The sequence below is a fragment of the Ranitomeya imitator genome, chromosome 6, assembly GCF_032444005.1.
Source record: "Ranitomeya imitator isolate aRanImi1 chromosome 6, aRanImi1.pri, whole genome shotgun sequence".
NCBI classification, from domain to species: domain Eukaryota; kingdom Metazoa; phylum Chordata; class Amphibia; order Anura; family Dendrobatidae; genus Ranitomeya; species Ranitomeya imitator.
The window spans coordinates 339,905,806-339,919,070 of NC_091287.1; the positions used below are offsets into that span (position 1 = coordinate 339,905,806).

The 13,265-nt window shown below is 42.0% G+C and overlaps 2 protein-coding genes across 2 annotated transcripts in view; one reads left to right on the forward strand and one right to left on the reverse strand.

Annotated features, from left to right (window-relative positions):
• The window catches only part of LOC138642625 (cytidine monophosphate-N-acetylneuraminic acid hydroxylase-like), a 399,876-nt gene that overhangs the window by 269,382 nt on the left and 117,229 nt on the right, over positions 1-13,265 (reverse strand). The window contains exon 2 of the mRNA XM_069730894.1: positions 3,556-3,759. Coding sequence (XP_069586995.1) covers positions 3,556-3,759 — 204 coding nt within the window. The remainder of the gene's footprint in view (positions 1-3,555; positions 3,760-13,265) is intronic.
• Positions 5,468-13,265, forward strand: part of LOC138642270 (uncharacterized) — a 116,805-nt gene continuing 109,007 nt past the window's right edge. Inside the window, exons 1-2 of the mRNA XM_069730337.1 lie at positions 5,468-5,634; positions 8,738-9,040. Of these exons, the coding sequence (XP_069586438.1) occupies positions 5,468-5,634; positions 8,738-9,040 (470 nt within the window). The remainder of the gene's footprint in view (positions 5,635-8,737; positions 9,041-13,265) is intronic.

The following is a 13,265-nucleotide window of genomic DNA, read 5'->3' on the forward strand; positions in this document are numbered from 1 at the left end:
TAATAGTAGAAATGTTAATGTGCAGTTTATTTTTAATAATGTATTATAATGGCAATGGGTAAAACACATTGTAAATTAATTTTCAAAAATATATATAATAAAAACGTATGTTGTTTTATTCACAATACCCCAAAACTCAACAAAGACTTTGCTACACGTAAATCTGATTCTAAATTGTGTCTCTCATCTTTTAACTCAAATGCTGAAAACCAAACTGCCTTACAAATACCTACTGTAAATGCCTTTTGACTATATCTACATTATAAACTTATTATAATTAGTACTGCATGTTGTTAGTTTTTTTTATCATATAAGCATACGCCTATGTTGAGTACAGGTGACTTCTGATTCCCACTGTCACTGTTAAATTGATTGCACACACTGAAGGTGTCCCTCCAACATATTTCACCGTGGCAGCAGTTTAATCATGTTGTTTCTTTCCCTGATTAAGATATTGCTGCAGTGAAACATGTTAGCGGGGTACCTTCATTGTCTGCATGAAGTTTACGCTGTTAGTTAGGCACTAATAATTATTTGGCCAATAAACCAGAATATTGCCCCATGCCAATATAAGCACTTCATTCATATGCCATGTACCATTTTTATCTTTTCCACATGAACTTAAAAATCAAATAATATTTTAATGGAGTATTTAAAAATTAAGTTTTAGCGGTCTTAAATGCTTTATCATTGGGGCTCCCAGCCATTTTATTAATGATCATTAGTAATTGAAAAATCAATAAGGACTTAAAAGAGATAGGCAGCTTAAACATTATTATTATTATTATTTATTTATTTATATATATATTTATTTATATAGCACCATTAATTCCATGGTGCTGTACATGAGAAGGGGTTACATACAGAGTTATAGATATCGCTTACAGTAAACAAATTTACGATGACAGACTGGTACAGAGGGGAGAAGACCCTGTCCTTATGGACATATCTATGGGATAATGGGGAAGAGACAGAAGGTCGGGGGTGCAGCAGCTCTGGTGGTGGTGAGGCGGCAGCTCGGGTGGTGGTGAGGTGGCAGAATGGTTATTGCAGGCTGTAGGGTTTCCTGAAGAGATGGGTTTTCACGTTCCGCCTGAAGGATCCGAGGGTGGTGGATATGTAACAAAAAATGTAACAAAACTTATAGAGAACAAAGCTGTCACGATTCCACACAGTGTCCTATGGACACTGTGTATTACAGCTCTGCTGCCCTATGGGATAGAGGGCTAACTGAGCTGTCAAGATTGTGAGTGACAGCTCTACCGCCCAATCTGAGGCAGAAGTATGAGTACTGTGATTGACAGCTCAGCCATCCTATCTGTCATGGTCTGTGGGATCTCCACCAGGGGTCATCCATTCTTAGTGATTATCGGGCTATTTGGCAATCTTACAATTTATCACATCTTTTACAATTGTAACTTTCCTTAAGTGGTGTGTGTGTTTGGTCTGTGCTCTTAGTTGTTTTCAGATCTCAGTTTCTGACCTTGGATTTACCTTTAACTATCCATTTGTCTTACCCCTTTGTCTTGAAGCGCTACCTTCCTGATACTCTGGACTTGGACTGTTACCTGACTATGATTTTGTCCTTTCCCTTAGTCTATTATGAGCCCTCTTAGTACTGATGCAGCGCCCCAGAGTCCTGGTCGTTGCAGTAATGTCCTTCTTCCACCAGGTGGAGCGATGTTACATCTGATGGCACCAAAGGAGTTCACCTTGCCAGGTATCACAGCCACACACACACTTCACATGCCGGCCACCATGGGGAGCAAAAGGTTCTATCTATTAGGCCACTCCTCACACTTGGGTAAAACTGGGGGTTTAGTTAGGAAGTTAGTCAGTCGGAGGGAGGAAGGAGTCCTGACTGGAGGGAGAAGGATATAGTCAGGAGAGAGGAGCAGACTGGGCTTGGCGCAGGAACAGAAGGAAGGATGCAGAGCTGCGCCTGCACCTGATTGCGGCAGCCTCCAAGGAAAGGACAAGAAAGGAAGTGTGCCGTAGTGAGTGAGCACCGAAGTCGTAGCAACAGGAGTATAACAGCAGTGGGAGACCAGCTAGAAGTAGGCCGCTGCCTCCCACTGAGTGCAGATCCGGTAGCCGGAGCACCGAGGGAGTAATAGACTCTACGCTTTACTTCAGAGACCGGCAGGACTGTCGATTGCAAGTTGGCTGCCCGACCTAAGAACCTAAGCAGGCAAGGTGGCAACGCGGAGGAGGGATGACACTAGGGTCCCTATAAAATAGCCTCCGGCCACCACCATCATATGGGTTGGTCCTATCCATCTGGGGGACTGGGAGAAGAGTAACAAGAGTGAGGACCCTATGGGAGCTAATGCACATAGGGACCTACTACGTTACTGTGCGCAAGGGGTAGGCTACTGATTTCCACCTGGATAAGGGGACTCTGGAATTGCCATCAGACCGGCCGAACTCTGCCTACCCTGTGATCCAGCACCCTGGACTGTGGATGCTGAAGCCTTTAGTAAAGGTAAAGAGACTGCACCCATTGTGTCCTCGTTATTCACCGCGCCTTGCACCACCCACCATCACCAACTACACTTCTGGGAAGCCCTGGGGATATACTTCACCTGTGGGAAGGTATACCATCTAGCTGCCATTCCATCACCCCAGCGGACCCCTAAGAGGTGCTGGTCATCCTGACTGAATACCACAGGTGGCGTCATGAACACTACCATTATCTACAAACTCTAACCCCTTTTATTGGGCGCCCCTCATAGGGCCACGGTCCGGGTCGGGCCACCGTGACATCCCAGGTGAGGGAACTGAAGGACCCGGTACCGAGTACCCCATTGCCCTTACGTGGGGGCGATCCACTGACCCCAGACCTCTTGACAATCCTGCCTCACGGTACATCCCTGAGTACTGATAAGTGTCATATAGAGAAGTGACTAGCGCCACATTCCTGCCTCATGGTAAGTCAATGAGAAGTGCCCAGCGTCATATTGAGTAGTGACTAGCCCCACAATGCCACAAATAGCAAAAAAAAACACTTGTAAAGGAAAAATTATTTGAGAAAGTAAAACAACACAGTTGACTTGTATTTTGTGTTGCATTTTTTTTAAACAAATCATGTGATATTAAGAATTTAAGTTACATAATTTGAAATGTGAAAACATTGAAAAAAGCATTGAAAAAAAAAGTTACCAAAAATGGCAGATAGTAAAAAAGAATATTTATAAAAAAAACACCACTAAACGCTGAAAAATGGTATAGCAATGCATTTTTACATGCAGATTTTCCCCTTAAAAATTGTCATGAAAGTATGAGTGTGAAGGTAGCCTACAAATGACATAAAAACAAAGAACTCAGAGATGATATGTAATTTATCTCTGTGCCTCGTGCCTTACGCATCACCTATTATGAGTGCTTTTTACAGGTACTGACATTTTTTCTGACCCAACCACTTATTTCCTCTGTGTCTGTAAACTACAGGTAACATATAATTGCTAATTTGCATCTTCATGATTCGGATTTTCCTTTTTTATCTAAACAAATAAATAATATAACTTTTTAAAGCTGTGACGGTACCAATAATACCTGCTGTCCAGGTCTTCAATGTCTTTTATGAATGTTCCACCTTGATGTTTGCATAAATTTTTACACGCCCGCAAATCTTCACCATTTTTAAATATAATAAAATTCTTCCCTGTGTCCTTATTCCTCAGGAAGTTGATTCCATCTTTCAGACTGGCAACTTCAACAGGTGTAATATGTAGGAGAATATTCGCCGTCTGCCCCACGCTATAGAAGATAAAGACACATGAAAAGGTTATTTGTTGGGTGGAGTGAAAAAAGATTCTATAGTCCAAGATATGGGGAGATGTTAAGTACAATTCGCATACACTAAATGGTGAATGACAGCCGTCACTGCAGAAGTATGAATAGTATTTGCACCCATCTTACACTCTTCTATGCCTTAGCGTTTCTATCAAAGATACCGATTCGTGCTTCCCAGATAAGCATTTCCTTACCTCCAAACGATATCAGATACACCAAGCTATCAGTTTCATGGAGAGTCTGTGAATGCAAATCAATTGCATATCAGATTGCTCGACACAGCTCAGTTCTTCACATCTCCTTAAGGCCCCTTCACATTAAGCGACGCTGCAGTGATACCGACAACGATCCGGATCGCTGCAGCGTCGCTGTTTGGTCGCTGGAGAGCTGTCACACAGACCGCTCTCCAGCGACCAACGATGCCGGTAACCAGGGTAAACATCGGGTAACTAAGCGCAGGGCCGCGCTTAGTAACCCGATGTTTACCCTGGTTACCATGCTAAAAGTAAAAAAAAACAAACAGTACATACTTACCTACCGCTGTCTGTCCTCCAGCGCTGCGCTCTGCTTCTCTGCTCTCCTCCTGTACTGGCTGGGAGCCGGAAAGCAGAGCGGTGAAGTCACCGCTCTGCTTTCCGGCTCACAGCCAGTACAGGAGGAGTGCAGAGCGCAGCGCTGGAGGACAGACAGCGGTAGGTAAGTATGTACTGTTTTTTTTTTTTTTACTTTTAGCATGGTAACCAGGGTAAACATCGGGTTACTAAGCGCGGCCCTGCGCTTAGTTACCCGATGTTTACCCTGGTTACCAGTGAAGACATCGCTGGATCGGTGTCACACACGCCGATCCAGCGATGTCTCCAGGGAGTCCAGCGACGAAATAAAGTTCTGGACTTTATTCAGCGACCAACGATCTCCCAGCAGGGGCCTGATCGTTGGTCGCTGTCACACATAACGATTTCATTAACGATATCGTTGCTACGTCACAAATAGCAACGATATCGTTAACAATATCGTTATGTGTGAAGGTACCTTTAGAGATTTCTCTCTTTTGATAATGTTCTTTATCTCAAAGCTTAACCCTAGCTAATTTATACTGATTAATAAAAATATATCACTTCTAATTAATAAAAATATATTTTGTTTCAATTTATTTGAAGACAATTAATGGGGAAGTAACCTTCACTTTTAGGCAAATTTTTATAAACAATAGCTAGTGTATATTCTCATTAACCTCTTTCCCACCTTGGACGTATCCATACGTCCCTATGACCTGGATCTTATTGACCTGGGACATACAGTGGGTACAGAAAGTATTCAGACCCCTTTAAATTTTTCATTGCAGTCCTTTGGTAAATTCAAAAAATTCATTTTTTTCTCATTAATGTACACTCTGCATCCCATCTTGACTGAAAAAAAACAGAAATGTAGAATTTGTTGCATATTTATTAAAAAAGAAAAACTGAAATATCACATGGTCATAAGTATTCAAACCCTGAATAAGTAAGGTCACAAAACAGGTGCCGAGTGTGTTACAGAAGGGGGATACACAAGGCCATCACTTATCAATGCGACACTTGCCCCGACAAACAGTGTATTTCTATGCATGAAAGAATGCTTCAGACTGTACCACACATCCATGGACGACTAAATTCATTTCTGACTGACACAATTCATGTATACCAACCTGACAAACACTACACAACTCACAAATGACAACCTGACGAATACTACACAACTCACGAATGCCAACCTGACAAACTCTACACTATTCACGTTTGACAACCTGAAGAACTCTACACTACTCACATATACCAACCTGATGCACTCTACACAACTTATGTATGCCAACACATTATAAAATTCACATAATAGAAAACAGTAGATCAGTTAATAATCTCTTTATTAATAATCTCTTTATTTCTTAAGTGCCAACATATTCCGCAGCGCTTTACAGAAAATCAGGTCACTTGTGGGGCATTTCCATAGGTTAGGAACACCAGGGGCTCTGCAAACGTGACATGACATTATAACTCAACGTTATAATTATCTGTGAAGCACCTAAAGGTTCAAAGTGCTCACCACACACTAGATAAATTCCTTGGGGGGTCTGGTTTCCAAAATGGGGTCACTTTTTGGGGGTCTCCACTGTTTAGGCACATCAGGGGCTCTCCAAGTGCAACATGTCATCTGTTCCAAATTCCAGCCAATTTTGCTTTGAAAAAGTCAAATGGTGCTCCTTCCCTTCCATGCTCTGTCGTGTGCCCAAACAGTGGTTTTACCCCACATATGGAGTATCAGCCTGCTCAGGACAAATTGAGCAACAACTTTTGGGGTCTAATTTCTCTGGTTACCATTATGAAAAAAAAAATGGTGGCTAAAAGATAATGTTGTGGAAAAAAAAATATTTTTTTTATTTTCTTGGCTCTATGTTATAAACGTCTGTGAAGCACCTGTGGATTCAAGGTGCTCAATTCACATCTAGATAAGTTCCCAACAGGACCTAGTTTCCAAAACTATGTCACTAGTGGGGGCTTTCCACTATTTAGGTACATCAGGGGCTCTCCAAAAGCGACATGGCGTCCGATCTCAATTCCCAATTCGGTGATCCTTCCCTTCCAAGGCCTGCTATGTGCCCAAACAATTGTTTTCCTTCACCTATGGGGGTATCAGCATATTCAGGACAAATTGCACAACTATTTCGGTCCAATTTTTCCAGTTACCCTTGTGAAAATAAAAATCTGAGAGCTAAAAGATCATTTTTGCGGAAAAAATGTGATTTTTTTTTATTTTCACAGCTCTATGCTATAAACTTCTGTGAAGCACTTGGAGGTTCAAAGTTCTCATCACACATCAAGATAAGTCACTTGAGGGGTCTAGTTTTTAAACTGGGTCACATCAAATTATGGTGTTCATTTTTTCCTCTTACCATTGTGAAAATAAAAAAAATAGGGTCTAAAGTTAAATTTTAGTGAAGAAAAGTTAAATGTTCATTTTTTCCTTTCAAATTCCAATAATTTTTGTGAAGCACCTGAAGGGTTAATAAACTTCTTGAATGTGGTTTTGAGCATCTTGAGTGATGCAGTTTTTAGAATGATGTCACTTTTAGGAATTTTCTTTCATATAGACCCCTCAAAGTCACTTCAAATGTGATGAGATCCCTAAAAAAATGGTTTTGTAAATTTTAATGTAAAAATGAAGAATTGCTGATCAACTTTTAACACTTATAATTTCCTAACAAAAAAAATAAACAAATTGTCCTGATGTAAAGTAGACATGCGGGAAATGCTATTTGTTAACTATTTTGTGTGACCTTTCTCTCTGATTTAAAGGCATAAGAATTCAAACTTGCAAAATGTTTAAAATTGTTGCCAAATTTCCATTTTTTACACAAATAAACACAAGTCATATTGAAGAAATTTTACCACTATCATAAAGTACAATATATCATGAAAAATCTATGTCAGAATCAGCAGGATCCCTTAAAACGTTCAAGAGTTATTACCTTATAAAATGGCAGTGGCCAGATTTGTAAAAATTGGATTGGTCATTAACATGCAAACCACCTTGGGGCTAAAGGAGTTAAATTTTATTTGCACATGTTTCTCTTGTTATTCTTTTAAATGCAACGTGCCTTTTTTGCAGCTTTTATATATTTGTGACCATGGGATCTGAGTCATAACCAGCATATCAGTCCTTTCACACAAAACCTGTAGAAAAACTAGGTCTTTCTGATAACATCCACCACAACATGTTAAAACTTCTTTTGATGCACGCATTAGTCTAATATGTCAAGGAACTGTCCTGATTGTCATTCTCTGTAACTTACTATCCACACTTTTCAATAGGCGATTTCTCATTATCACCATTCTACCAGCACTGGGGGTGTTGGAACTTCCTTATGTTCACGTCACAGCAACATTTCCTGTTAGGCCGGGGTCACACTAGAGAGAAATACAGATGAGGGAGAGGCGCAAAAACAACGCATTGCACACAGACCTATGTTTCTCTATGGGGTAGCTTCCATCAGCCGTATATTTCTTGGCCGTATTTTACGGGCTGAGAAAATCGCAGCATGCTGCGATTGTCAGCGTATTCCTCCAAAATACGCCAATGAAAGTCTATGGGGGTGAGAAAAATGCGGATTACACACGGGCAATGCATGTGACTTGCTAGAAATACGCAAGACTTTTTCAGGTGACAGGAAATGGGCCAAGCCATTATCAGGAAGCTTAGACATGCTGATAAGCTCAAAAACCGCTCCAGACATCCTGGAAGAATGCCTCCACGGAGTCCTGCAGCATGTCCTACTTCAAAAACGTGGAGATGCTTCTTGTTCTGGTCCAAGAAAGGCCAGAGCTATGGGACCAAAGGGATGCACACTACTCAGATCGGGCCAGAAAAGAGGTGGCATGGAGAAGGATCTATGGGCTACTTTTTTCTGATTTTGCAGACTGTCCACGTGAACATCAACAAATAAGTTCACTCAGGTTTTGGAAATAATATTATTAACTACACTAAATAACACGTTTTCACACTATCCCCTTAAATCCTGGTATGAGTTTTTTTATCCTATTATTATTAATTAAGATTATTATTAAAAAATCAAAATTACTAGGCCACATGACTATGTAAAATCTCAATAAACTTGTTGATCCACTGTGCGCAATGTCCTTATACATTATTTTATTGTCTGTCATTGCAGTGGAAGATGTTATGAGATGCTGGCGCAGCATCCGTGATCAATATAGGCGGGAACGTAAGCAGCGGGCCAGGAGTGGTGATTCCGCACCTACAAAATGGAAATATATTTATTATGACTGCCTGGTATTTTTGGATCCAGTATGGATCTCATAGCACCGTTTCATACATCACACCACATTACATATATGTATTTTATGGTCATATGTCTTATATATATTTTTCTTTAAAAATTTCCTAACAGAACTCAGTCCAACCTCACTGAGAGGGAGACAGGGTCAGATTCCGAGGCCATTATAGATCCAGTCGGGGAAGGTGAAGAGGTGGCTGTCCCATCTTCTCAGCCTTCCAGCTGCATCCCACAAGCTCCTCCTGCACCAGTACCAGTAGCTCTACCTGCACCAGCAGCTGCACCAGCACCCATCAGCCTGGAAGATCCAGGCAACAGCAGCAGCCTTATTGTTCCTCTGGAGGCCTCCCCCCAGCCTGCTGTCATATCTCGCCGTGGGCTACGAAGACGAGAGTACCCTGCCTCAGATACCAGGAGGTATGTTGACACGAGGTTCTGAATTACCGGGCCAGGGCTGCCCAGGATGAATGTGTGGAGGCATACTCTGACCCGGTACCTTCACCCCCTACCCCGTGAGGTGAGGCTACGTGTGCTAGGTTACAAACAAATCCTTATTGATGCATGCACACCCCCCAATACCCCGTATGAGGTCTTTGAATTCTTGGAGAGGTGGCAGCTGTCACCCCGTAACCTGATGAGACTTCAACCAAACCCACATGTGCATGGTCAACAGGGATCTGATGCACCTCCTCCATGGGTGCCTACTCCTCAACCCATTCCCCCCCCCCCCAAAACCAACCATGGCCACAACAGGCCCAAATTGCATCCTATAAACAACCTGCCCAATATGGCCACTTGTACAGACCCAGTGTTGGAGGCTGGTCCCAACCTGGGTTTGGACAACATGGCCATATTGGGGGGTATGAGTCACGTGGGTTCCACAATCCCCAGGAGTCTCATCTCAAATATCAATATGGTCACTTTACAACTCATCAATCTAACCCTGGCCACAACATACAGCATGGCCAAGATTATGCACCCACACAGGGTGAAGGACAATTTGGCCAACAAAGCCATCAAGAAAGAGAAGCAGGACTCCCGCCATCACCTCCACCAAGTTACCAGAATCTCAAATTTTTTGGTTTTATTTGATTTTGCTGTTGCAAAATAACGTGTTTTTTTGCTTGGTATGTTTTAGTACATGTAAAAAATGGCCACAAGAGCCATATGAGTAAAATATGGTTTTGATTTAAAAATATTCCGTTTTGGCTTTATAAAAAATTTAAAAATGCCATTTTTAGTCTCTTCTTACAATAGTTATTACAAGATACAAAATGAAAAACAAAACCATCTATTACATAAATCAAATGAACACACACACACCAAATTAAACTTAAAAAAATATTTTTATATACACACAAAATTTAAACTTATAACATAGATACAGCATGCTCTTTCCAGGGACTAGCACCCTGAGGTGTCACAAAATAATTAGTGAAAATATCACGTACTTTCAGTCCTGAAAGCAGATGACGTTGAGGGATGACATGTGGTCTAGGCTTACCCACATTGCCTAACACACCTTCAGCACCATCAGATGAGGAGCATTCATGAAGTCGGGTGAAGTTATGTAGGACCACACATGCTTTGATGACTTCATTTATGTTGGCTTCACTCAGCTGAATAACTGACTGGAGGACCCGCTATTTGGCACAAAGAATGCCAAATGTGCACTCCACCATTCGCCATGTGCATGATAGACGCAAGTTAAAGAACCTACGCTGGTGGTCCAGGTTTCGACAGGGTTATGGCCTCCTTATATGCCTGGTTAACTGAAAGGCCTCATCTGCAACAAGGACATACGGCACAGATTCTTGATTGGAGCCTGGAAGCTGACATGGTGGTGGTAGGTCCAACTGGTTATTGAGCAGCCGCCAACCCATAATGGAAGAATTGAAGACTCTAGAGTCTCCAGTTCTCCCATAGGCCCCAATGTCTACAATTATAAACCTGTAGTGATTGTCAACCAGAGCCAACAACACTACAGAAAAATATTGTTTTTAATTATAGAATTGTGACCCCGAGTTCAGCGGCTTACGCACATGGATGTGTTTTGCATCAAGGGCTCCAATACAATTAGGAAATTGACATTGCTCCTCAAATCCACAGGCAATCCGCAACCAGTCTTCCATCTTGGGCACAGGCATGACCATTTGATGAAGTCTGGACCAGATTACAGAACAGGTAGACCGAGCTATGCCTGAGATTAAACCCATAAGAAAAAAAACACTAATTATTGTTTGCTACATTGTTTAGCAGGATCACCCTAACACACTGTCAGTCTTCTACACTGGGTGGTGTTTTTTATAAGGAATTATTACATACTTTTTAAGGGATTATATGTTTCACAAATAGCACAAAGACTCTGGAAAAGCAAAATGGCTCCTCGCCCCTTAAAAGAAATTCAGCAAATTCCAAAATCCAAATGCCCCCCTCCCTTCTAAACCACATATAGCACCACATGTTTGGCATTTTTGTAGTGATGAGAGCCCACCTAATTTACTGGTGCATGACTCCAGAAGCATCCTTGAAGAAGAAGAATCTTTTCCGGCATCACTGCATGGCTTCCCATCTCCCATCAGGCTGATACACCAACTTACCACTCTGAGCCATACTGTGAGTTCTGACCTCTGTCTGCTCCATGCTGTATACAACATGTTCTGTGCTTGCTGTGTGGATACTTCCTGGCTGTATGCTTAGGGCACCATTGGTGTCTGCACTTCCTGAGAACATGAGGTATTTGATTGTCTATTATAGCGCACACTGAGCTCTGCTACATCCAAGAGCGAAGAACAGACAATCACTGCAGATTTGACCCCCCTTCTTTTCTCTGCCTGTGTGTGTGTAACCCTAAACCCCTCATTTCCCCCTTCCTCAAGAATTTATATGGCTTCAAAGTGAAAGTACGAGTAACTTTCACAGTACAGAGATAAATAATTAGAGTATCTAATCTTGTAGCCACCGCTAGACTCTAATGTGTAAATATAAAACTTCAATTTTATTAAATACGTCTAAAATATAAAAAAATGTGAATGAACACCAACACCAATAAACTAAAATACAGAGGCACCCAGGGGAGGTGCCTGACCCTATATATCCTATCTCGCCCTACCTGACAGCGGAGGTTGGCACCCTATAAGCTGCGCTTTGGCGCCCCCGCTCTTCGACGGCTCTCCCTTTCTGCCCTATTGCACCCAACAATGGCAGGGGAGTGAACAAAGATGCCTGAAGGGTGAAAAGGATAATAAAGGAGATGTAGATATGTGCTGTTTGTCTTTCAATTAGTATGGTTGAGTAAAGGTACCGTCACACATAACGATATCGTTAATGATATCGTTGCTTTTTGTGATGTAGCAACGATATCGTTAATGAAATCGTTATGCGTGACAGCGACCAACGATCAGGCCCCTGCTGGGAGATCGTTGGTCGCTGGGGAAAGTCCAGGACTTTATTTCATCGCTGGATCACCCGCTGACATCGCTGAATCGGCGTGTGTGACACCGATTCAGCGATGTCTTCACTGGTAACCAGGGTAAACATCGAGTTACTAAGCGCAGGGCCGCGCTTAGTAACCCGATGTTTACCCTGGTTACCATTGTAAATGTAAAAAAAAACACTACATACTCACATTCCGGTGTCTGGTCACGTCCCTCGCCTTCAGCTTCCCTGCACTGACTGTGAGCGCCGGCCGGCCATAAACAGAGCACAGCGGTGATGTCACTGCTCTGCTTTACGGCCGGTGCTCAGTCAGTGTGGGAAGCTGAGGGCGAGGGACGTGACCAGACACCGAAATGTAAGTATGTACTGTTTTTTTTTTTTTTACATTTACAATGGTAACCAGGGTAAACATCGGGTTACTAAGCGTGGCCCTGCGCTTAGTAACCTGATGTTTACCCTGGTTACCCAGGGACTTCGGCATCGTTGGTCGCTGGAGAGCTGTCTGTGTGACAGCTCTCCAGTGACCAAACAGCGACGCTGCAGCGATCGACATCGTTGTCTATATCGCTGCAGCGTCGCTTAATGTGAAGGTACCTTTAGATAGAACTTATCACCTAGCTAATGCTACATATAGGATGTTATATGATATCTTCTTGTCTGGATACTTAATAGCTGACTGCATACAAAAATACACTCAACGTTTATAAACAAGGGAGGATTGTCTCTGAAAGTCCGGCCACCAAGCCTGCTTTATTAAGATTGCAACAAAGCTAAGTATCGCTGGGCATGGTCCATCTAAGCATTGCAACAATGCCAAGCATCGCTGGCTGTGATTTATTTATGTACTCCTGATGAACCTCAGTGGAGGGGAAACGCGTTGAGTGTGTTTTTGTTGCACTACTGTGGCATGCAGTGTGCATAGATACTGGAGTTTATTGCACTATTTGGAGATGTGGATATGTTGCATTATTCTGAATATTGTTTTTTGACCTATTGAGGCTGTTTGATATATATGGATGCATCTATTCCCATTGGGTTATTGTTGTAGGATACAATGCTAATTGCTGCTATTATCAAAACGGAGCTAGTATTAGGTTTTGAACATAACTATTTATGCTATTAAGCTGATATGTTGGATTTATTATTTGTTTGGTCATCAACTACATAGTATATCGATATCTGTGTTGATAAGAGGGCCCACACA